Source organism: Microtus oregoni, unplaced genomic scaffold (genome assembly GCF_018167655.1).
Source record: "Microtus oregoni isolate MIOR12 unplaced genomic scaffold, Mior012 000014F_ref0000157, whole genome shotgun sequence".
In the NCBI taxonomy this organism is placed as follows: Eukaryota; Metazoa; Chordata; class Mammalia; order Rodentia; family Cricetidae; genus Microtus; species Microtus oregoni.
The window spans coordinates 37,756,453-37,782,580 of NW_024543073.1; the positions used below are offsets into that span (position 1 = coordinate 37,756,453).

At 43.1% G+C, this 26,128-nt stretch overlaps 1 protein-coding gene across 1 annotated transcript; it reads left to right on the top strand.

Moving 5' to 3' along the window:
* The first annotated feature begins 79 nt into the window (after window positions 1-79).
* On the top strand, window positions 80-25,724 carry Arsk (arylsulfatase family member K). Its single transcript, XM_041663491.1, has 8 exons — window positions 80-311; window positions 3,133-3,262; window positions 4,068-4,227; window positions 12,571-12,850; window positions 14,854-15,025; window positions 16,669-16,893; window positions 22,168-22,392; window positions 25,092-25,724. Exons 1-8 carry the CDS (start codon window positions 186-188, stop codon window positions 25,409-25,411), a joined length of 1,638 nt encoding a protein of 545 aa, XP_041519425.1. The 5' UTR covers window positions 80-185; the 3' UTR covers window positions 25,412-25,724.
* The last annotated feature ends 404 nt before the right edge of the window (window positions 25,725-26,128 follow it).

Sequence of the window (26,128 nt, forward strand, 5' to 3'; positions counted from 1 at the left end):
TCTTTACGCGGGTTAAGAGTGAGAGCGGGACTCCATGCTTGCGCATGCGCATGCTCTGAGCCTGATGGGAGTTGTAGTTTCGCGGTGCCCCCCACATTACTTCAGTATACAGAATCCAAATCGTCGCTGGGCGGCAATCCAGAGGAGACCTGCTCAGTGGCCACGTCTGCACACGCCTGCAGGCGATGCTGCCGCTGTGGGTGTGTGTGGTCGCGGCGTCTGCGCTCGCGGCGCCCACCCCCGGAACCCAAGAGCCGAAGCTGCAAGTGGCCCAGAGGCCCAATGTGGTGCTCGTTGCCAGTGACTCCTTCGTAAGTAGAGGGAGGACTGCGAAAGGACGCCACAGCCTGCTGAGAGCCCTCAGGGAGAGCGAACCGTGGGGTTGAGAGGTCCCGCACGTGCATACCTGCAAAGTAATAGTTAAAAGGCTCTGGCGACCCTTCTGCCTCAGCCTCTCTAGAGACACTACACCCGCGCGCCACGGGCGGAGATTTTCACGAATTTTTAATACCAGACTTGGTCCACCAAAGCATTTTTGCCATTATTATTTAATGTATCCTGGTTTAAGTAAGTTATGAAGAGAAATGCATTGTGCATTTCCATTAAAACTTATTTGTTTTCCAAAATGACGTGTTAGTGACCCACACTTGCAAAAATTAATGTTTGGGTAAGAAATGAAGGAAATTTAATTTTCTAAACCAGCGGTTCTCAATCTATGGGCCGCAATCCTCTGGGATTCGAACCACTTTTTCACAGAAGTTGCCTAAGACCATCGGAAATATCAAATTAGGTTGCATTTCGTAACAGTAGCAAAATTACGGTTATGAGGTAACAACAAAACAATCTTATTCTTTGGTGTCACCACAAAATGAGGAACTGCATTAAAGAGTTTCAGTGTTAGGAAGATTGAGAACCACTGATCTTGACATTTAATAATTGTGTTACCAGTGATTTAAATATTAGTTGTTATAGTTTAATCTACTTTTGCCAGGAAGTGGAGCTGCACGCCTTTAATCCCAGTACTTGAGAGGCAAAGGCAGGCGGATCTCTGTGAGTTCCAAGGAGAGCCTGGTCTACAGAGTAAGTTTCAGGACAGCCAGGACTGTTGTCTCAAAAAGACAAAAAAAAAAAAAAAAAAAAAAAAAGTACTTTCTTGAAAAAGAAGGATGATAAAACATAATTCTTTTCGCTTTCAAAGCTTATGACAAAGCTACAATAATCACAATAATATGTTACAGGCAGAAAGATAAATATTCAGAGCAATAGAATCGATTTAAGAGTCTAGAAATAAATTCGGATAAACAAGTAATGCTGAAATTAAATATCCATATATTTAATTTCAAATTAAATTAAAAGAACAAAATTGAGCCCTGTCTTCCACCATATGTAAAAATTAACTTAAAATAAGTTTATGAATTAAAGACTTCGTCATGAAAATGGAAGTATAAATTTTCATAATGTTGGATTAGGCAACTTAAAAGGAGCCAAAGATTTGAAAAACATTTCCCCATAGAATATACACAGGTGGCCAATAAGCACATAAGACGTTTACAAGCATTGATAATCATTAGGGAACTGTAGGTCAAACCATAGTGAGACTCTATGTAGATCAAACCATCTCATTCCCATAAGGATAGTTAGAATCAAGAAGGCATGAAAGTATTAGGGGATTATTTGAGAAGATACAGGGAGTCCCAGGAGGGGGAGGAGGTAAATATGTTCAAAGTATGAAACCGTTGTGTTATTTTGAACAGTTAACATATAAGAAGTTCTTCCGTATTCTAATTACAGATGCCCGCACACACACGATAGACAATGACCACAGTTTGTGAGACTATGGAGGAATTGGAGACCTCGTACACTGCTGTGGAGAATGCTTTGTAAAGTGGTAAAGCCACCTTGGAAAGCATTTTAACTAGAGTTACTATGCAATCCAGCAATTCTATTCCTATGAGTTTGTGTCTAAGAGAAATGAAAACAGAGTTCACACAAAAACTTCTATATGACTATTCATAGCAATATTATGCTAGAAGCCTTGAGTCGTGGTTGTGTTTGTCCTAGCAATAGGATACACTAGAACAATGCGTGACATTTAAACTTCTCCTTTGGTTCTCCTTGGTCCGGAATGATGCCATGGCTCAGAAGCAGCAATTGGAAAGTGTTAGAACCAGAGCCACAGTTGCAATGTAGCTCATTTGGTACAGTCCTCACCTAGCATGAGATCAACCAGCAGCACCACAGAAGGAGGGCATGGTAATGTCTGCCTCTGACCCCAACACCCAGGAGGCAGAGACTGGGCATAATCGAAGTTAATTTACTAGTGTTCTTTTACCTCTCCCAGTGGGCTGTGGGTGTCCTGGGAATGGGCCTCTATTCTGTCTCACCATTGTATCCTCAGATGTTACAAGGTGCCTGACACATAAACACACAGGTATTTAAAGTTTATTAAAATAATTTTTAAATTATTTTTTCATTCTTCAAAAGAACTTTCCAAGAAGCACTTTAACTTAATATATGCAAATGGATTTGAGCATAAAACTCTCTCCAGTCTTATTTAGGTACTAGATTCTTAAAACATAGCTCAGTGCTTGCTTTTTATTCTTCTTGAGATTTCATACAAACATATTCTCCTACTTCTTTCCTCTTCTCCTTCTCTTCTCCTTCTTTTTCTTCTCCTTCTCTTCTCCTTCTTCTCCTTCTCCTCTTCTCCTCCTCCTCCTTCTTCTTGGATTTTAGCATTTCATGGTCTTTTCTTAATTTAACAACCCGAATTTTCTAGCTTCCTGTCTTTGGCTTTTGTATCCCAATATTGGTTTAAGTATGAGTAACAGCTCTATGAAGCAGCATCATAAAGTAGCACATTTTCGTGTGCAAGCGCAGATAGAAATGAAAAGAACATTGCTGCCACCACCTCTCCTGTTCAAGGAGAGAGTGACTGTAGAAAGATGAGAGACTAGGTTGGGAATGGGGTGCCTCCGAGAGCAAAATGGAGTGATACACTATACTGATGGTCTGAGTTTGCTGTCTGCACAATAAATGTTAAAGTGGAAGGGGAAGAATGGTCATCTAAAATTGTCCTCTGCTTTCTCTGTGTACATGATGACCAACAGTGGTTGGATTTCTTTATTTCAGGATGGAAGACTAACATTTCAACCCAGAAGTCGGGTAGTAAAACTTCCCTCTATTGACTTGATGAAAGCTCATGGCACTACCTTCCTGAATGCCTACACTAACTCTCCCATCTGCTGTCCATCTCGTGCAGGTATGACAATGCTAATGGAACGGGCGGATCCCTAAAACGACATCTACGTGTGAAATATCATACGCAAACCTATTTTAAAACCTATTGTAAAGTCGCTTCTGGTACCTAATAAAAAATACCTCGGGGTAACTGTTGTGTGTTCTATGGTGTCAATGTTCGGGTCATTCGAATTTTTAATTTTTCTGAAGAATTTCTTTGATTTAGAATTGAATTTGAATTTCTTGTTTCTCGGAAGAAAAGCTTTTTCTTGCGTGGGATGCTGTCTAGTTCCTGTGTTGCTGTTTCATTTCTTCCTTTGGCTGTCAAGCAGATGTCAAGAGAGTTCTGTGTCTAGGATGTCTTTCCACGAGGCTTTGGGAAGAGTCCGCAGCTCTCTGGACGCTCTTCCCAAGCAGAACTCTTTTTCCTTTCTTTTTCTTAGAAAAACCTAGTGAAAAGATAATGAATAGGAAAGTCCTTGAAAGGTAAGGGAAATTATGTCTATAATTGTCAGTACTCTAACTTATGGTTTAAAAAAACTAGAAGAAAATACATACAGAAAGCTTTTCTGACTGAAAAACACTAATGATGTGCAAGCTTTATATTTAATTCCAGCCATAAATACAACAAATACCTTAATCAACTTAACCTCCAGCCTTGGTGAATAGAAATCCTTGTAGGGCTTGCCCTCCGATAAAATGGGTACCAGTGAGAAATGCCCGGGATCTGCTGAAGCTGATGGCGTTTCTTATTCCAGATCACAGACTGAAACAGCCAGTAAAGATTAAGTTTTAACCTTCATCCATTCCTTTCATTTTCACCTCAGCGATGTGGAGTGGCCTCTTCACTCACTTAACAGAATCTTGGAATAATTTTAAGGGTCTTGATCCAAATTATACAACATGGATGGATGTCATGGAGAAGCATGGCTATCAGACTCAGAAGTTTGGAAAACTAGACTATACTTCAGGACATCATTCCGTTAGGTAAGATGAAAGCAAATGCTGCCCCCTGCTGCACACTCATGGACTCTGCATGCTTACTTTACCACAGGGCTTACTTTACCCTTACTCCCTTGAGTATGCCAATTTGGCTAAAGCTTAACTTCGTTTAATCTTCTTAAAATATTAAACTGTTAACATTCTGATGGGTTTTTGTCTAAAACATTAATATCTATGGTTAATGGATTTAGATATTTGTGAAATAGCTTAGCCTCTGAATTATTTTGTGAGTTTCCGTTATATATCTTTTTCATTTTACAGTCTTTGTAACAGTAGCCTATTTACCTTTGAGGGTTCTCTAGAACTTGAAACTATTGTAACTTTCCTCTCATTTTAGTAAACCTTCAAATGGCAGGCAGCTAGCTTAGCTAGGGCTTTGGCTCCAGGGTAGACAAGGCGCTCAGCATGCACAGGGCCCTGGGTTCTACCCACACCACCACAAAAACAAACAAGCAGCTGCACACTGTGGTAAAGAGTAATGGCCTAGTTTTGAATTCTAGTTTTTCTACTGTAGTTTGAATTCTAGTAATTTTGAACATGCCTACTCTTTCTGAACTCCGCTAATGTGATGATTAAACTGGACAAGAAGGGCAGGGAAGTGCTAACGTGCAGGCCTGAAATTTACCTTAACAATATTTGCCCACCCATATGGTTGGCCCTGGCTGGTGTCTGGAAACTCAGGTTTCAAGGGTGTTTTCCACCTTTCTGTAACTGTAGGCGTGTGCTGGGGTGCTTGTGTTAATCAGCTTTCTTCGGAGACAGGTTTTTGGTATGGTGTGTCTGAGTCACCAGGGTCTGCACATGCATGGACTAGAGGCAGCGCTTCCCCCGCCGTCACAGTTCCACACTGGGAGATTCGGGGGTGCCCTGAGCTCTCTGCACAGAAGCTTGTGCCTATGCTTCTTCACCCCTGCTTCTCTTTGTGTTGTTTACTTTGTGCACTTTAATGTAAAAACATATCCCGAGTCCTAAAGTTCCGCCTACAAACCTGGGTGTGGTCTTCAGTTCCCTAACACTGGGGACTCACAACAAAAACAGAAGACTAGGTAGCACCTTGTGCCTAGAAAGTGATCGTTGAGAGTGACAATATTAATAGTGGCGAGCCATGGCAAGTGAGAGAATTGAAAACTAAGTGTCATAAGGTGACAAATTAAATAGTGTTCCACCCAAACTTCATGGGACTTCAGAATGTTATCTTATCTGGAAATAGATCCTAACTGCAGTTATAACTAGTTAAAGGTCTCAAGATGACACTCTATACTTAGGATCAACTCTTATTGGAAGAAGAGAAAGGCAGGGATGCACAGAGAGGACAGCTGAGGGCAGAAGCAAAGACTGGAGTGATAGCAACAAGTCAGACGTGACAGAATCACAGGAAGACACAGCACAGTCTGGCAGAGAGCCTTCAGCAGGAGTGTGGCTCTGATGGCTGACTTCAGACTTCCCGTCTCTAAAGGTGGGAAGCACACACTCTGCTTTAAGTGATTCATTCTGTGGTAATTTACTAAGCAAGCCCTAAGGAGGCAGTGCAGTGAGTTTGTGGTTAAACCAATGCTAGAATACTCTGAGTATTATTTTGCCGTTATTTCTGATATTAAATTTCTCCCCTTTTCTGTTTAAACTCTAAAATATAGCCACACTCCTCCCTTCTGTCTCCGATCACGGTGCTGTCCCTTCAGCTGGAGAGCATCCCCAGCCTGCTCACCGCCTGCCCCTTCTGTCTCCCATCACGGAGCTGTCCCTTCTGCTGGAGAGCATCCCCAGCTTGCTCACCGTCTGCCCCCCCTCAGGCTCCTGTCATTCCTCCCTGAGTTATCAGTGGCCTCCAACTGGACTCAACAGTGATCCATAAATGTACACCTGATCTATCACATGACTGACCTGCTTTGAACCCATGAGTTATTCTTCCTTGATTTCATTAGAATGCCACACCCAGCATGGTTTATATGACCCCGCCTGCCGACATTCTGGATTCATGCCATGCGCTAATGCATGTCCTTAATGTGCTTTCACCAGGGACTGTTGTCCAAGGTGCCGGGATTTCTGGGTAAAATCTCACCCTGTATTCTGCTTTGCCTTAAGAATTTAGCAGAGGGGGCTGGAAAGATGGCTCAGAGGTTAAGAGCACTGATTGTTCTTCCAGAGATCCTGAGTTCAATTCTCAGCAATGACATGGTGGCTCACAACCATCTGTAATGAAATCTGGTGCCCTCTTCTGGCCTGCACGCATACATGCAAACAGAATACTGTATATGTAATAAATAAATTTTAAAAAAAAAGAATTTAGCAGAAAGGAGGGCAGACAACATGCAGTGTGAGAAGTGATGTTATCCTGCTTACCATCCTTCTCACCTTGGGAAGATTCCTTAATTTCCCTTAAGTTTGGGGACTCCTATTTGTAAATTGGAATCTGTTCACTTATTGAACAGCTGAGTCTTATCTGGTTAACATTGAAGATACTGTAACAGGAATAAATGAAACTGTCTGTGGCAGTTCCTGGTGCAGAATGAACATCTGTTCTGTGGGAAAGATTGGAGTGATGTGGATCCAGTCAACAAGCCTTACAACTCCTGCCTTTCTGAAGTGATTTACATTTCCCATTATTTCATGGAATTTCACAGATTTCTCCTGAAAATATTTCCCTTTACTTTTATAGAGAAAATGTACTTGTGGTGGTTTGAGTGAGAGCTGCCCCCATAGGATCATATATTTAAATACTTTACCCCAGTTGGTAGAACGACTAGGAAAGGGTGGGAGGTGTGACCTGATTAGAGGAGGTCTGTCACTGGGGGTGAGCTTTGAGCTTTCAGAAGCTCACACAATTCCCAGTCAGTTCTCTCTGCCTCGTGCCTGTGGGTTGACACGGCACCATGCCTGCTGTTGTAATGCTCCCTGCAATGACTATCATAAACCCCAAAACTGTAAGTCCAAATAAATGCCTTTTGATAAGTTGCCTTGGTCGTAGTTTCTTATCACAGCAGTCAAAAAGTAAGTAGGACAGAAACTGGAATCAGGGAGTGTTCTGCTGCAGAGACAGGTCTGATCATGCTGCCCGTGCAGGGAATGTGGAAGACCTAAGGGCTTTGGATTAGGAAAGCCATTGAATGCTATAAATGGGGATTAATGAGACATCCTCATAGGAGCCTGGAAGACAGTGTTACAGAGAGCAGTGTGGACTTATGGAGGCCCAGCTCAAGGTTTCAGAGGGGAACAATATTAGACACTGCCATTCTTGTGATATTTTAGCAAAAATATGGCAACTTCCTGACATTGTCTCCAAATTTGCCTGAGTCTAAACTGAAAAACATTGAATGATGTTCTTGGTCCAGGACATTTTAAGACCACCTGATGTTGACTCTGTGGTGTCATTGCTTGTTATGCAGGTCTGTGTAAAAAGAGAATGAGCGGGGCAAAGGGAACCCGAAATGCGCAGCTAGAGGACTGACCGAGCAGGAGATTCCATGTTAGAGATGCACAGCTAGGGGAGATTCCATGTTAGAGATGCACAGCTAGAGGACTGAGATTCCATGTTAGAGATGCACAGCTAGGGGAGATTCCATGTTAGAGATGCACAGCTAGGGGAGATTCCATGTTAGAGATGCACAGCTAGAGGACTGAGATTCCATTTTAGAGATGCACAGCTAGAGGACTGAGATTCCATGTTAGAGATGCACAGCTAGAGGACTGAGATTCCATGTTAGAGATGCACAGCTAGAGGACTGAGATTCCATGTTAGAGATGCACAGCTAGGGGAGATTCCATGTTAGAGATGCACAGCTAGGGGAGATTCCATGTTAGAGATGCACAGCTAGAGGACTGAGATTCCATGTTAGAGATGCACAGCTAGAGGACTGAGATTCCATGTTAGAGATGCACAGCTAGAGGACTGAGATTCCATGTTAGAGATGCACAGCTAGAGGACTGAGATTCCATGTTAGAGATGCACAGCTAGGGGAGATTCCATGTTAGAGATGCACAGCTAGGGGAGATTCCATGTTAGAGATGCACAGCTAGAGGACTGAGATTCCATGTTAGAGATGCACAGCTAGGGGAGATTCCATGTTAGAGATGCACAGCTAGGGGAGATTCCATGTTAGAGATGCACAGCTAGAGGACTGAGATTCCATGTTAGAGATGCACAGCTAGAGGACTGAGATTCCATGTTAGAGATGCACAGCTAGAGGACTGAGATTCCATGTTAGAGATGCACAGCTAGAGGACTGAGATTCCATGTTAGAGATGCACAGCTAGGGGAGATTCCATGTTAGAGATGCACAGCTAGGGGAGATTCCATGTTAGAGATGCACAGCTAGAGGACTGAGATTCCATGTTAGAGATGCACAGCTAGGGGAGATTCCATGTTAGAGATGCACAGCTAGGGGAGATTCCATGTTAGAGATGCACAGCTAGAGGACTGAGATTCCATGTTAGAGATGCACAGCTAGGGGAGATTCCATGTTACAGATGCACAGCTAGGGGAGATTCCATGTTAGAGATGCACAGCTAGGGGAGATTCCATGTTAGAGATGCACAGCTAGGGGAGATTCCATGTTAGAGATGCACAGCTAGGGGAGATTCCATGTTAGAGATGCACAGCTAGGGGAGATTCCATGTTAGAGATGCACAGCTAGAGGAGATTCCATGTTAGAGCCGAAGCCGATGGAGTCAAAGTTGCATGATAGCAGCTGCTCAGGCGAGGTCCTACCCAGCTAACCCTGCAATTTGTGGAAGATTTTTATTCCTCCTAAAAAGCAGCTACCAAGGAAAACTTAGGCAAATATAATTCCGGGAGGGGCCGAGTTCCATCCCAAGCGGGCACACAGACCTGGCAGCATGGGGCCACATGCTTCCTGTATTAAGAGTCCTGAAGGGTACAGGAGTGAAGGATCATGGGATCTTCCTTGGCCTGTGATTAAGGAAACTCAGGGGAGTCCCTGTGTGGAGGCCCTGAGAGGCAGGCCTTTGGGCGAACCTGTAATAGTGAAGCCTGGATGGTGTTGGAGACACCAGAACCATGGGGTGTCTGCAGCGACCTGCATAAGGGAGTGGACCAGACTAACAGAGAGAAGTGTGTTGTAGTCAGCAAAGCTGCGCATTTTAAGCCATCGAAGCCATTTGACTTCAGTCAAGGATCTAGAGTTTGCCCTGATAAGTTCTGGTCTTGCTTGGGTCTAATATTCTCTCAGTATGCCTCCACTGCACTCTTTTGGAATGCTAATATATATTCTGTGCTGTTATATATGACAGGTATGTTAACTGGTTGTGATTTACTGTTAACATTGCCATGAGTCTCAGAAGAGACTCTGGACTTTGACTTTTTAAACAGTGTTGAGAATGTGACAGATTATAAGGACCTTTTAGAGTTGGACTAAATGAATTTTGCGCTATGATATGACCACAAGTCTTTGGGAGTCAGGGAGTAGAATGTAGTAATTTGAATGAGAAGAGCCCCCATAGGCTCATATGTTGGTCCCTTTTGGTGGAACTGTTTGGAAAAGATTAAGAGGAATGGCCTTGGAGAAGGTGTGTCACTGAAGGTGGACTTTGAGTTAGCTCTCTCTGCCTCCTGCTTATGAAATAAGAAGTAATATCTCAGTTACTACTCCAGCATGATGCCTGTCTGCCTGCTCCCGTGATCCCTGCCATGATGGTCCTTGCCCCCTCAAATTATAAACCCTAAATAAATGCTTTCTTTTATAAGTTACCATGGTCATGGTATTTTATCACAGCAATGGAAAAGTAACTAGGAAATTTTCTTATGTATGGCGTGCCATGAAATGTTTCTATAAAATGTGTACATTGTATAATACACAAATCATAGTTTGTCTCTATATTAGTTACTTGTCTCATTGTTGCCATAAAATACCTGACAAAAGCAACATCGTGAAGAAAGGGTGGGATTTGGCTCACAGTTCAAAGGGACCATTCATGCTATCAGGGATGTCAGGACAAGAAGAGCGTGACGTGCTCATAACCCTGAAACTTGAGTCAGCCGGCAGAGAGGGCTGGAAGCTGCTGCTTGCTCACTTCCTTCTCTTATTCATTACAAGACCTCAGCCAAGGAAGGTGCTGCCTATCGGGAGAGGGAGGAGTTGCAGGATCTGCCCATTTCTGATTGGCCAACTCTAGCCTGCCAAGACCTTGCAGGCTTGAGGGCTCAGGAGCTGACCAGGATGGAGGTAACAGTCCAGCCTCACCAGGGAATGGACAAGTGGTAAACCGGAAGTGCAGAGCTGGGGGAAGGGAAGATTGGCTGTGACAAGGCCAGTCGAGGTAAGTGGGAGCAGCCATGCAGGTCGGGCCCCCAGCTCCAAGCCCACACTCACCTGGGGTACCCTGCCTCACCAAGGCTTGGTGCCTTCTCACTGCCCACATTAAGTGATTCTTCACACCTCAGTTAACCTAATCTAGACGTTTTCGCTCAGAGGTACCCTGAGGTTAGTCTCTTTGGTGATTCTAGATCCTGTCAACTTAGCTATCAGAGCTGACCATCACCGTATCCTCATACATCCCTTCTCGGGGCAAAAACTCTCAGAGTCCTTAATATTCTGAAGTGCTTAATAAATATCTGCCTACCTCACCACGTAATAGGAAAGCAGGATGGCTTTCTGCTTAGGACGTTGTTATAATGTTGATCCCGCAGTGTGTGTTTCTCCACTTATGCCATGCCACACTCCCCTCAGCCTGTGAGAACCACAAGTCTAGTCCCAGCTTCCAGATCTACTTTTTCAGGGAGTGAGCCCATGCCCTACTTGTCTTCTGTGCCTGCCTGATTCCACTTGACACAGCACACATGGCAGAGCGTCATTTTCTGGGCTGAGCACTCCTCTAGTGTATACAGCACATTTTCTCTATACTCTCTCTGGTGGATGACGGCTTTAGATTGTTTTAGGGGGGTTATATTGTTTTTTGATTGTCTTGCTTTTGCTTTTTTTTTTTTTTTTTTTTTTTGCTTGTTTTTCAAGATAGGGTTTCTCTGGATAGCCCTGGCTGTCCTGGAACTCTCTGTAGAATAGGCTGGCCTCAAACATAGAGACCTACCTACCTACCTCTTGGCTTCCAAGTCCTGGGATTAAAGGTATGCACCACTGTGCCTGGCAGTCTGGTGAAATTTTTGAGAGTCCGTTTAATTTCTTCTTTTAAAAGTTCTGTGTGTATGTGGTGGGGGAAGAGAAAGAGGGGACGCTTGCATGCTTACATGCCGTGGTGCGTGTTGAGGTCAGAGGACCACTTTCTAGAATCCGTTCTCTTCTTCCGTCATGTAGGTTCTGGAGAATGAACGTGGGTCTTCAAGTTTGGGTGGCAAGTGCTTTTATCTACTGAGCCACCTCCCCCAAATTGTTCCTTGGTTGACCTGATTTGCCCCCACCTTAAGGACACCCTGATTACTCTGCGTCTTTCCAGTTGTTGCCTGTCTGTTGGCTCTTTCTCACTGCAGTTGCTGTGAATAATACTGCCTTTCTTTTACCACCTCTTTCTTGATAGGAAGCTAGAAATGTTAAAAATTAGGCATATAAAAAATATGAGAATTTTCAGACTTTTTATAATTTCCTAGTAAGGTTAAAATAAATAGTTGAAGATGTATGGGTAAACCAGCATTCCTACCAGCAACTGGAGTAGCATAGGCATTCTTAGCAGAGAAAGCAATGGAAAAGAAAATTACTAGGAATATGAAATACTTTAACTAATGTCTTACTTAGGGTTATTATTGCTGTGCTAAATCACCATGACCAAAGCAGCTTGGGGAGGACAGGGTTATTTGACTTACACTTCCACATCAAGTTCATCACTGGAGGAAGTCAGGACAGGAACTCACGCAGGGCAGGGACCTGGAGGCAGGCGCTGACACAGAAGCCATGGAGGGGTGCTGCTTACAGGCTTGCTCCCCATGGCTTTCTCAGGACTATGTGCCAGGGCTGGCACCACCCACAAGGGGCTTGCCCCCACCCATCAATCACTAATTTAAAAAATGCCTTACAGCTGGATCTTATGGCAGCAGTTTCTCAATTGAGGTTCCCTCCTTTCAGATAACGCTAGTTTATGTCAAATTGACATAAGACCAGCCAGCACAACTAAATATCTTTCTGTAAGAAAAATTACTAGTCTATGCAATCTGTCATAACCTTAGCACGAATCAATATTTAATTATATTCCATGGTTTTTAAAGATGTGATATTTAACTTTTTAACTGAGATGTGTTGTGATACAGTTATCTAAACACTTAAGGAAATCTTAACATTGTTTCCCTGTTTCTTTCCAGCATTTGTAGAGCCAGTTTCTAAGGCAGCGTGAATGCTTTCTGAACTGCTTATGTTCTTATACCCTCAGTAACCGTGTGGAAGCGTGGACAAGGGACGTTGCATTCTTGCTCAGACAAGAAGGCAGGCCTGTGGTTAATCTTATCCCAGACAAGAACAGGAGAGTGATGGCAGGGGACTGGCAGAATACAGACAGAGCCGTGGACTGGCTGAGGCAGGAAGCCATTAACTCCACCAAGCCATTTGCGCTTTACCTGGGACTGAATCTGCCCCACCCTTACCCTTCACCTTCTTCAGGGGAAAACTTCGGCTCTTCTACTTTTCAAACGTCTCTGTATTGGCTTGAAAAGGTAAGTATTCTGTGTGTGCCAAAAGTAGACATTCATGTCACACGCAGAGCCCCTGGTGCCAACTCAGGTTTACTTTTATTATTTTTATGGAAAAATTGGAAACTTACACTTTTTCCTTTTTTGTTTTGTTTTTTGTTTGTTTGTTTTGAGACAGGGTTTCGCTGTGTAACAGCCCTGGCTGTCCCGGAACTAGCTCTGTAGAACAGACTGGCCTTGAATTTACAGAGATCCCCCTGCCTGCCTCTACCTCCCAAGTGCTGGGGTTAAAGGTCTCTGCCACCACTGCCCGGTGGGAATTTATACTTTTAAACTAAAACAGTAATGAGTTTGTTAAAAGGATAGTATTTTGAAAATAAAATATTAGTGCTTGTTACCTGTATAGAGTTGCATATGGTATGTTTATAAGAAGGAAATGGAAGACATTATCTCTGCAGTGTGGGCTGGCCTTATATTCCTAGTTCAGACTGCTAAAAATAATCACCCAAAAGGAAACTGAAAAACCATCTTAATTGTCAAAGGAAGAGTTTATCATTTTTTCTAAAAATTTTAAAAACATCTGTCAAAATAGTTAAAATTTTGCCATGATTTGTCAATAGAGAAAGAAAATGTATTATTTAGTACATTGTGCTGAATACACAGAGATGTCTGGTATCAGTGTTGTAGAGAGCATACTAGGTACATTGTGAGCCTTGCCCGCCTCCCCTGTGCAGCTCCTGACCTGCAGTATGGCCACCGCCTCCCCTGTGCAGCTCCTGACCTGCAGTATGGCCACCGCCTCCCCTGTGCAGCTCCTGACCTGCAGTGTGGGCCACCGCCTCCCCTGTGCAGCTCCTGACCTGCAGTGTGAGCCATGCCCGCCTCCCCTGTGCAGCTCCTGACCTGCAGTGTGAGCCTTGCCCACCTCCCCTGTGCAGCTCCTGACCTGCAGTGTGAGCCATGCCCGCCTCCCCTGTGCAGCTCCTGACCTGTAGTGTGAGCCATGCCCGCCTCCCCTGTGCAGCTCCTGACCTGCAGTGTGAGCCATGCCCGCCTCCCCTGTGCAGCTCCTGACCTGCAGTGTGAGCCTTGCCCACCTCCCCTGTGCAGCTCCTGACCTGCAGTATGGCCACCGCCTCCCCTGTGCAGCTCCTGACCTACAGTGTGGGCCACCGCCTCCCCTGTGCAGCTCCTGACCTGCAGTATGGCCACCGCCTCCCCTGTGCAGCTTCTGACCTACAGTGTGAGCCATGCCCGCCTCCCCTGTGCAGCTCCTGACCTGCAGTGTGAGCCATGCCCGCCTCCCCTGTGCAGCTCCTGACCTGCAGTGTGGGCCACTGCCTCCCCTGCGCAGCTTCTGACTTGCAGTGTGAGCCACTGCCTCCCCTGTGCATCTCCTGACCTGCAGTGTGGGCCACCGCCTCCCCTGTGCAGCTCTCTATAACAATCATATTCCCTTGGCTTTGCAAATTGTCATATTTCTTTCTCTATTTAGGTCAACTTCCTAACTTTAACTTTTTGGCTTCCAATATAGAGTTCCTTTGGTGTGAATATTTTTACCAGTTTCTCAATGTAAATCTCAATCCTTTTCTTCAGACTGGTCATCCTGATTGTGAATCTGAATCCTTCAAGATGGCACACATTAGCATTCCAAGAGCATCCTTTTCTTCTGTTATCTCATATATGTGTGGTTTGAATCCACTTCAGCACTGGCATGCTTTGTTTCTTTACTGAATGTTCATCTTTCTGAGTTTCCTTTCATTTTCCCCTTTTGTGAAGTGTCTCATGGATTTATCATTGGAAGACAAATTCACTCTATGACTTTTCAAAAAAAGTTCATCAAATCTGAAAGACTCCTGCTCCTGATCATAGAAATAGGTTTACTCAGCCCATTCTTGCTTGGAGAATTGAGTGCTTAATTTCCATTCTCTTCCATCCTTCTGTGTATGAAACATTGTGAAGTTGGCCTGTGGGAAGAAACGGTATTATACCTTTGCTGGTATAAAGAATTTTCTTCTCTTTTTCAGGTAGCTTATGATGCCATCAAAATCCCAAAGTGGTCAGTTTTGTCGGAAATGCACCCTGTGGACTATTACTCTTCCTATACCAAAAACTGCACGGGGAAGTTTACCAGGAAGGAAATTAAGAACATTAGAGCATTTTATTATGCTATGTGTGCAGAGACAGATGCCATGCTAGGTGGGTGGCATCATTAATAAGCAACTGCAGGAAGAACAGGGCACTGTTTTTCCAACACGCTGTGAATGTCGGTCGGGACTTGCAGGAGCATCCTCAGAGATCTCTTAAAGCGGTTGCATAAATCCCTCAGATGTAGAACCTTGGAGATACTGACTCATAAAAATACACTAACAACAGAGGAAAAGAGCCCTTCCTGTTTTAATTATTCATAAGTTCTCAGATTTGTTCATACATAAAAAGTCATAGAAATCTGTTTTCTGCTTAAAACAAAACACTGTTGGTCTTGTCTGTACTTGGCTGAACGTGACAGGCGTGTGAGAGGCAGCTTAGCTTCCAGGAGATAAAAAGTTCCGCTTTCCAAACACTGATGTAGAAGAATCAGTTTGGTTTTTGCAAACACCTTTGGACTCTTGGGAGAGTGGACGTCGGGAGTTAAATTGACAGAGACACAGAGGAATTAAGAGTAGAAAAATCTCTTTAACTTTTCTCCCAACAGATTTAATTTGTCACATATGCTCATGACATATCACTAGTTATCAAGAAACATTTTTATGTAAAGATAGAAAAAGTCACTTTCTGATAAAAAAATTGTAGGTGAAATTATTTCTGTGCAATCACTCATATCTAAATTAAAATGAGAAAAGTCCAATATGAATCTTGTGAATACTGGGAATGTCAGTCTTAGGGGAGGGGCAGATGGTAGGTTAAGGTATTGTGAAGACAACATAGCACTCATGGTTGCTTCACAGTATCATTTGAGACATCTTCAAATGTGTTCTGTGGGAGAAACGAGAGGGGGGGAACTGCAGCCAGGATTTAATATATGAGAGAAGAATAAAATAAAATAAAATAAAAATGTCTTCCAGAGTGCTTCAGAGTACTTGCTGCTCTTCAGAGGGCATGGTCAATCTATTGTCCAAAAATGTTCTGCTTCTTAGCATCAAGTCATGGTAAACAGAGGTCCACGTGCCTTCCCTGTACTCTGATTGGACCTTCAAATGCACGCATTTAATATAGACCTTCACTCCCCAAATTCAAGACCTAGGAAAATAAAGATATTTTCTCCTTTCTCTGCACTGTGCTTTATTGTGATTCCCATAATTCCAATGAGGAGCAACTTTCGAGTCAAAGAGTCAAGGTCTCTTGGAACATCTCTGCTCAGTTTTTCCCAAGTCCCACTATATGCTCATGGCTCCTCCTCCTTTAAGGTGGGATATCCACAACTATGCCAGCTTTAAGAGCATACCATGGCAGTTGTGCAAGGGGCTAGGAGAAGGGATAGCTGGGAATTTAGGGTTGCCCCACACCCCTCTTCTTGTGCAGAAAGCTTGAGTCAGTAGTGGTAGCAGTCTCATTAACATCAGAGTCATGTCCAGAGTGACATCCAGACTGGTCTGTCTGTCCCCATTTGAGGCACTGAGAGGAAGAAGCCACTCTGGTCTCAGTGTTCCCTGACAGAAGCTAAAGAGGTGGTCTGGCAGATACTGAGTGTCAGCTGAGGAGAAAGCATGTGAGGCCATGAGGTTCTACCTAGGTGGTAAGAAGTATTGCAACAAGCTCTGAGTGCGCTCGTTTGAACTTGGTGTGGCAAAAAAAGCGCGAACTAAAGCTAATCCAAAGAACTTTCTTGATTTCTATGGTAGGTGAAATTATTTTGGCTCTCCGCAAGTTAGATCTTCTTCAGAAAACCATTGTTATATACACTTCAGACCATGGCGAGATGGCCATGGAACACCGCCAGTTCTATAAAATGAGTATGTATGAAGCGAGTACCCATGTTCCACTTCTGATCATGGGACCAGGAATTAAGACCAACATACAAGTACCAAATGTGGTTTCTCTTGTGGATATTTACCCTACCATGCTTGGTAAGTACTGTGTTTATGGAAATACTTGTTTGTAAAGCTGGAGAGAAACAAGTGAAGTACTCAGAATCCCACTAACTTGACCAACTCTCTCATTCTGAGTCAGATTCGTACTCTGAGAAACAAGGACAATGTTCCCAGTTCTAATGGCCCTCACTCTCTTTAGTCATTTTCTCTTCAAAAAATTCACAGTCTGGATATGACTATAAAATAAGACACATCAGATTTTGGGATGCATACCTTTATCTTTTTACTTATATACAACTTTCTGCCACCACCTCCCTAGAATATAAGTATTTCTACTACTGAATCTTCTCTCCACTTTTTACAGGGCCCATCAGTCACTTTTCTATTGCTGAGACAAAGCACCATGGCAAAGGCTACTATTAAAAGAATTTAATTGACTTATGTTTTCAGAGATTAAGAGTCTATGATGGGGAACAAAAGCATAGCATGGTGGCAGGAACAGCTCAGACCTTGCATCATGATCCATACGTTGAGGCAGAGAAAGAGCACCAGGAATCACATGAGTCTTTTGAAACCTCAAAGCCTGCCTCAAGTGACACACCTCCGCCAACAAGGCCACACTTCCTAATCCTTCCCAAACAGTTCCACCAACTGGGAAGGCTCCACCATGTATTCAAATATGTGAGCCTGTACGGGCCATTCTTTCTCTGTCTAATAGTGTGAACATATGTCCCCTCAAACACATTTCCTAGCTGTACACTGTTTACTTTATATCCTGCTTCTTAATGTCTGTAGAGATACCCAAAGGTCTGGAGTAGTAACATTTGGACTGCTGTTTCTATTGAAGGTCATAGACTATAGAAAATTGTCTAAAACTGTTGCGTTTTAATTTAGCAGAGTAAATTTATTTCATCTTGCAGCTTGTACATGATCCAGTGAAGTCAGGGCAGGAACTCATCATGGGAACCTGTAAACAAGAAGTTTACTGGATGGCACCTCATGTTTTATTCGATTTGCTTTTTGATTTTATTTATTTATTTGTATTTTATGTGTGAGTGCTCTGCATGTAGACCTTCATGCCAGTAGAGGGTATCAGATCCTATTACAGATGGTTGTGAGCCACCATGTGGTTTCTAGGAACTGAACTCAAACCCTCTGAAAGAGCAGTCAGTGCTCTTAACTGCTGAGCCATCTCTCCAGTCCCCAGAAGTGTCATTTAAGTTCATCACTGTTTAAATACTACAGTTCTGTTCTGTGGCATTACATTTTACAAAAATCACCATTGACTTGTACGTGTTGGTGAAAGATAACTTATTTCTCTACTTTGGAGATGGTAAAATGTGAAATACCTACCTTAAAAAAATCAAAGCAGTACAGGTTCTTATTTTCTTCCTTTATTTGCCTGGATGTTAATTTAAATCAGAGTTGTCTCCTTTGTCATTGTGTGCTTGAACATCTTTCTAGCTTTGGAATTCTGTCTCTGGTTGCTCATTCGTCACTTGGTTTCCCTTTGTTGCAGAGCAATGACCACATGTAGCCAGGCCTTGGCCACTTTCCCACTGGATGCCTTTGTCTTAAAGTAGAATAAGGTAGAAAAGAGTAGTTATTAGATACTGATTTATTGTTTCTTTAGTGGTTCACTTAAAGCACTGCTAGTACAGCCTCTTTGCCCAGCATGACTCTGCTCACTACCAGGAAGAGAACGACCTGGAGAAAGAGCTACTACATGGAGATAACATGGGGTACATGCCAGTTCACAGCCGGTCGTTTCTGTAAAATCTCTGTTGCTTGTCTGCCCCACCTTGTGGTTTTACAGTATAAAGTGAGAATACAAGCTCGGTTGGGCACGGGATTGAGGCCTTTCAGGAGCTGTCCTGGCTCTGGTCCACCAGTGACTCCTCCTTTCTTGCAGCACGTCGGTGTCGAGCACTCTCGTTCAGGTTGGCTTGAAATGCTCCCTCTTGTGTCTCCTCCTCTCATGCGTTAGTCCCAGCTACAGTCTCCCCCTCTCCCTCTCCTTTCCCCAGATCCTTTCCTCCTCCTTTCTCTTCATAGAAGGACAGGCCTCCCAGCTATATCCAAACATAGCATGTAAAGTTACCACAAAACTAGGCCTATCCCATCATATTAAGGCTGGATGGGGCAACCCCATAGGAAGAAAAGAGTCCCAAAAGTAGACAAAAGAGTCAGAGAAAGATCCCACTCACACTGTTAGTAAGTACCACAGGAACCCCAAGCATCACAACCGTAACATATAGTAGAGGACCTAGGTCAGACCCATACAGGCTCCCTGATTGGAAGTTCAGTGTTTGTGAGCCCCTATGAACCCTGATTAGCTGATTCTTTGAGCCATTTTCTCATGGTATCTTGACCCCTCTGCATCCTACAATCCTTTCTGGCCCTGCTCTGCAAGATTCCCAAAGCTCTGCCTGGGTCTGTTGTGGGTCTCTGCATCTGCTCCCATCAACTGCTGAAAGAATCCTCTCTGAAGACGATTGTGCCAGACACCCGGTTGGTTACATAAGACAACTAGTTCAGGTTCGGTATCCCCCATTCCTAGGAGCCTTTGTCAGGCTCACCCTTGAAGCATCATTCATAAAAACTCAGAGAGAGTTATTGGGTTCAACCTGAAGGTTGAAAAGCAAAACAGCCAACCACTGGCTCTTACCTCTACCTCAGTCTGAAATGGTGATCCTGCCTCCAGGAATCTCAGAATGAGACTGTGAGCTGTCTCCTCCTGTTTTATAATCCTCTCTCGTTCTGGAATTAAAGATGTGCACCATCACCCGGTTTCTATTGCAAACTAGTATAGCTACTGGGATTAAAGGTGTTTGTTAACATTACCTGGTCTGTAAAACCGACTAGTGGGGCTGTTTTAATCTCTGATGTTCAGGCAAGCATTATTTATTAAAATACAAATGAAATGCCACTACACAGCCCCGTGGATTCCTAGGAGTTTTCATTGCTTTAGGTTTCTACCTTACCCCAGAAATGCCCCCAATTCCACTTGTCTCTCCCAGTACTTTCCCCTCCTCTACCCCTCACTTCTAATCCTTCTTGTTCCCATTCGTACTCATCCCCAGTACACCTAAGAAATTTATTCTCTTTCCCCGTCCCAGGGGTCTATGGATTGTAACATGGTAATCCTGTACTTTATAGCTAATATCCATTTATTATTGAGTACATATTATGTTTGTCTTCCTAGGTCTGGTGATTTTTTATAGTCCCATCCATTTGCCTGCAAATTTATGATGTCATTTTTTTTTAACAGCTGAGCAGTACTCCATTGTGTAACTGTACCACATTTTCTTTAAGTATTCTTCAGTTAAGGGACATCTCGGATGTTTACAGTTTCTGGCTATTAAGAATAAAGTTGCAGCCGGGCGGTGGTGGCGCACGCCTTTAATCCCAGCACTCGGGAGGCAGAGGCAGGCGGATCTCTGTGAGTTCGAGACCAGCCTGGTCTACAAGAGCTAAGAGCTAGTTCCAGGACAGGCTCCAAAACCACAGAGAAACCCTGTCTCGAAAAACCAAAAAAAAAAAAAAGAATAAAGTTGCTATGAACATAACTGAGCAACTATCCATGTGGTATGGTGACTCGTCCTTTGGTTGTATGCCCAGGACTGGTATAGCTGGGTCTTGAGGGGATCAATTCCTAATTTTCTGAGAAACTGCCATATTGATTTCCAAAGTGACTGAACAAGTTTGCAGTCCCACCAGGAATGGCAGAGTGTTCCCCTTGCTCCACATCATTGAGCAGATTGAGCTGTTGCTTGTGTTTTTGATCTTAGCCATTCTCATGGGTGGAATCTCAGAGTCATTTTGATTTGTATTTCCCTGATGAGTAAGGATGATGAATATTTCTTTAATAACATTCCTTTGCCATTTGAGATTCTTCTGTTGAGAATTCTCTGTTCAGATCTGCACCCCATTTTTAATTGAATTACCTGGTTTTTTGATGTCTAGTTTCTTGAGTTCATTATGTATTTTGGAGACCAGTCATTTGTTAGATGTGGGGTTGGTGAAGATCTTTTCCCAATATGTAGGCTGCTGTTTTGTCTTATTTACGCTGTCCTTTGCCTTACAGAAGTTTCTCAGTTTCATGTTAATTGTCAATCTTAGTGCCTATGCTACTAGAATTCTGTTCAGAAAGTTGTCTCCTATGCCAATGCATTCAAGGCTAGTCCCAACTTTTTCTTCTGTCAGATTCAGTTTATCTGGCTTTTTGTTGAGGTCTTTGATCCACTTGGACTTGAGTTTTGTGCAGGGAGACAGCTATGGGTCTATTTGCATTCTTCTACATATCAACATCCAGTATGACCAGTTACCATTTGCTGAAGATGCTTTCTTTCTTTTTTCTCTATTGTGTATTTCCAACTTCCTTATCAGAAATCAGTTGTCCACAGGTATGTGGATTTATATCTGGGCCCTCAATTCAGTTCCACTGTTGAATACCTCTGTTTTATGCCAATACCGCCCAGTGTTTTACCAACACTGTCCTTAAGATCAGTGTTTGACATGCATCCCTTTTGTGAGTGATTGATTTCATGTGCTCTTATTCTGAGTATTTGACAGGTGAAACAATCATTAAGTCACTCCGGAGCACAGGCTGGACCGTGCCAGAGCACAGGCTGGACCGTGCCCGAGCACAGGATGGACTGTGCACTACTTTTGAGTTCATAAGGCACAGCAACAATAAATTTTATCTACAATACATTACCTGCTTTTGTTTAATTCTGTAATCACTTTTAACTACTAGCCCCTCTTTGCGTAGGCCTTATTACTGTCCCATGAGCTAAGTGTGTCAGGCACTGTTCTCAAATTTAAGTGAGTTAGCTAGTTTTCACCAAAAATGAACATTTGAGATAAAAGTACTCTTATTATACCTCTCTTAGAAATGAGGAAACATGGGGCTGGAGAGATGGCTCAGCGGTTAAGAGCGCTGGCTGCTTTTCCAGAGGATCCAAGTTCAATTCCCAACACCCACATGACAGCTCGCAACTGTCTATTACTCCAATTCCAGTGATCCAACATTCCAAAAAGAGAAATATACAGGGGAAACACCAATGCACATAGAAATAAAAATAAATAAATAAAATATTTTTAAAAGACAGATGAGGAACAGTCAGAGAACTTACTAAATCACTCAAGGTAACATGGTCTATGTGTGAGCTCTTCAGTCTAGGCAGTTAGGTTACAAAATCTGAATATGCTCTCTAGTCTGCAACCTTTAGTGATGGGAAAATAGGAATGATGTTTCAAGGTAATTCCAATGAATTAGTAAAAAGGCATTTTACTTTTGTTCCGAAGATATTGCTGGGATTGCTGTGCCTCAGACCCTCAGTGGGTACTCTTTGTTGACACTGTCATCAGAGGCATCTGCAAATGAGCAGACATTCAAAATGCACCATCCGCCCTGGATCCTAAGTGAATTCCATGGATGCAATGCAAATGCCTCCACCTACATGCTGCGAACCGGCCAGTGGAAGTATATAGCCTACTCTGACGGTGCCTCCGTGCAGCCGCAGCTCTTCGGTAAGCTTCTTGATCCAGTCTAAGTAGAATGAGGTGTTCTACACCACATGCTCAAGGGAATGGATAATTGTTGTTAAAACAAATGAATACCTATTGCTTCTCATACTGGGACAGGCTACAATAGGTCATCTCAGTCTCATGGTTTGGAGTGAGTGTTTAGATCTAGTCTCTGTTATCTGTGACTGCTGATGGTGAAGAACATTTGTGATATGAGTTACCAGTGTTCACTAATGGAAGAGGGGCCACTGCTTCCCACATCAGCACCTGAAGCTTGGTCTCCAGATCTCATGTAGCCATGTGTTTCTTGGTAATGTCTTCCCATGTTTGTTCTGTTTCTCCATTCCCAGTCAACACCTTGTCATTACACCTAAGTTTCATCGATTCTAGGAGATCAATGCCTAGCTGCTGGAGAGTCTGTACATTCTTGATACTTTATTTAATGTTAATCATGGTCCTGTGAGATCATATTGTTCTCTTCGCCTTACTGGGAAGGAAACTGGGGGTCACAGGAAGTTTGCTAGCTGTGCAGGGCCTCAGATCTAGGAAGTCATAAAAGTAGAAGTTCAGCACGGGTCTAAGCACAAACCCACAGCTCCTTCCACCTGCGAAATGCCTTTCAGCATCATTCTCTGGGAACTCATTCTTAAACTGAATTTTTTATTTAGAGTTCTTCTCCTATTTTATCTTTATTTATTATTATTCTTATTATCATTCTCATTATTATTTGTTTTTTGATACAGGGTTTCTCTGTAACAACCCAGGCTGGCCTCGCACTCAGAGATCCGCCTGCCTCTGCCTCTTGAATGCTGAGATTAAAGGCATACGCCACCACCACCCAGCTAGAGTCTTTCTTATCTTTTATCCCCACGTAGAATAGGTATGAAGGCCACTATTAATACTTATTACTTCCAAAATTTCCCTCCTAATTACAAATATTAGAATTCTTGACAGAAATAATTCTTTTGGGGCCAGAGGACTAACTTCCTTAAGTTTATGAACATGTATTTGTGGATTCCAACAGAGAAACTCAGGTACCTTCATAGACACTGAAATGAAATCTGCAGAACTCCTACATCAGGCCCAGCAAACCTAACCAAGTCAGAGCAGAGTTCCTCAAGCCCAGTGCCATGCAGTCCAGCAGTTCTTCACAGCAGCTAATCAGAAGGGCACACCTTAGCAGCTCCCTATGATGAAGCACCCCTGCTCTGCTGTGGGACAATGGTCTGTACCCCACCAGCTGTATTTTAAATAAATGCTGATTGGCCAGTAGCCAGGCAGGAAGTAGAGGCAGGGCAACGAGAATTCTGGGAAGAGGAAAAATTCAGCCTGCAGTAGTGTCCCAGACATAGAACAAGCAAAATGTGACTGGCACACTGAAAAAGGTACCAAGCCAAGTGGCTAACACAGACAAGAATTATGGGCTAATATAAGTTATAAGAGTTGATAAGAAGCCTGAGCTACTAGGCCAATCAGTGTATAATTAATGTAGATTGCTGTGTGCTTATTTGGAACTAAACGGCTGTGGGACTGGGTGGGACAGAAACATCAGCCAATAGCGCTCTGACCATGATGGAAAGTGATGACAATCTGCTGTCTGTTCCTGGTTTCCGATTCCATCGTCCTTTCTCAGCTCACAAAGCCCTCCTTCCTCTCCTCTCCCTCCTCCCCCTCAGCTCATCAGAGCACTTTGTCTATTTAAGTGGATAAGTCCACTTAATGAATTACTAAAGAAAATTCATTTACATCTTTACAGTTGTTGAAATTTTTGGCTTTCAACATATTCTGCAACAGGTGAATGTGCCTGAAGGATCAGTAGGTACACTGACCATGACAGAACTCTCTAGCGTTTATTCATGGACTGTTCTTTCCTCTAGAGATGCCATCTTTAGTCAGCTGGCAGACTTACATGTGCCTTTCGACATCTCCTGGCTAGTGTACCCAAACGGACCCACAGAAACATTCCCGGCACACAGTTTTCCTTACTCTCAGAAGTCCATGCCCATAAGTCATTGCCTTGCTTGTTTTCTGGTAGAATTGGTACCCTGAGCCGTCACATCCTCTGTCTTCCCATCCCCTGTAAAAGGAATGTGTGTGGGTCTGAAGCCCTTGTCAGTATTCCTCACTGGTCCTCACTGAGAAGAGTTCTTATTTTCATGGCTGCTTGCTCAATTGAACTGGTTAGTGAAATTTTCAGAAACCCTAGTGATAATATGCTTGAAGAGAAAAAGGATGTAGTGAGAAGTGAATGTGGTTATTTGTACGAGGGATTGTTCTGGCTGTGAAGTGTGAGATGGCTGTAAGTGGGCACTTGTGAACCGCCTATGTGTCAAGTCAAGTCATTCTAAGCCAGCTTGCTAATTATGAGGATTTGGCTGTTTGTGACATCAAAGAACACATAAGAAAAAATGGGATGGTAGGATGGTGACAGGAAGATCTCTGTTCACTCATTACACAAGGGCTTCTCTGTTGGTGTATATCTGTAGCCATTCCTTGCTTCATGGTCATGGGTGTGAATGACTGAGTCATTATGGGTTGTAATGTCAGCAGAGCGTGTTGAATATGAGGTCACTGTGTGATCTGTGAACGCGCACTGCCCATCTTCGCAGAGAACGGAAAATAGATGAATCCTAATGCCGTATCTGTCACAGTGATAGTCTCCAAAACAATTCAGCACATAACTTTCACTTCTTGTCTTTCAGATCTTTCCTCAGACCCAGATGAGCTAACGAATATTGCTACAGAATTTTTAGAAATTACTTATTCTTTGGACCAGAAGCTTCGTTCTATTATAAACTACCCTAAAGTGTCTGCTTCTGTCCATCAGTACAATAAGGAGCAGTTTCTCATGTGGAAACAAAGCACAGGACAGAATTACTCAGCTGTCATAGCACACCTTAGGTGGCATCAGGATTGGCAGAAAGAACCAGGGAAGTATGAAGACGCAATCAACCAGTGGCTCACAGCCCACTCCTCTCAGGGAGCTGCAGGCTATAAGAAAACTTTCCCAGGATATATATGAACTGAAACAGACTAGTAATTGCTAATTTTGCTTTCTGTTAAAATGTGTACTATATCTTAAGTGCCAGTGGATACAGAACTACGTATTTTCAGAACTGGCTACTGCTAAGACCTCATTGTTGCAGGCCTATGATGGTCCAACAGCAGAAGAATTTAAAGGAGAGGAGCACACATTCTTGTGTGGATAATATAGAATATGAAATATTAACAATTGTTGGTTATTACTTATGAATCATGATGTTTCATGACTTGCTTGTTTTTGATGCAACTCTTTGAATGTATTTGATGTGTTAGAACTATTAAATGGGATACAGACTCTGAACATAGCTGATTTTATTTTTGTGTTTAAAAAAGAATATGTACAAAAGGTAAAGCTTCAAAAGGCTTCCCAGTCAACTCCCCCCAGAAGGCAACTACAACCAACTTGTTTGCACCCTTTTGTAGACAAACTATACATTTGTCACCAAAGAAATGAACATACTCTTTACACACAACATGCAGACACATACACAATTGATAATATGCCCGATAGATAGCAAATATTTTATCTTTATTTATTGTGAACATTGATATATTTCCATAGATCTAATAACCATTAGAATTTGCATCAGAATGATCTCATCTATGTCTGTTATTGACATGAAGCCTGCTGCAGTTTCTTTATCAGTGGACCTTCCTTCCCATCATTCCTTTTGTCTGTGCACACTGTGTTTGTTGT

Coding starts and splice junctions, on each gene's coding strand:
- Arsk (XM_041663491.1), top strand. CDS start 186: ATGCTGCCGCTGTGGGTGTGTGTGGTCGCGGCGTCTGCGCTCGCGGCG. Junction 4,228..12,570: donor TCAGGACATCATTCCGTTAG/GTAAGATGAAAG, acceptor TTATACCCTCAG/TAACCGTGTGGAAGCGTGGA. Junction 16,894..22,167: donor TATTTACCCTACCATGCTTG/GTAAGTACTGTG, acceptor TTTGTTCCGAAG/ATATTGCTGGGATTGCTGTG.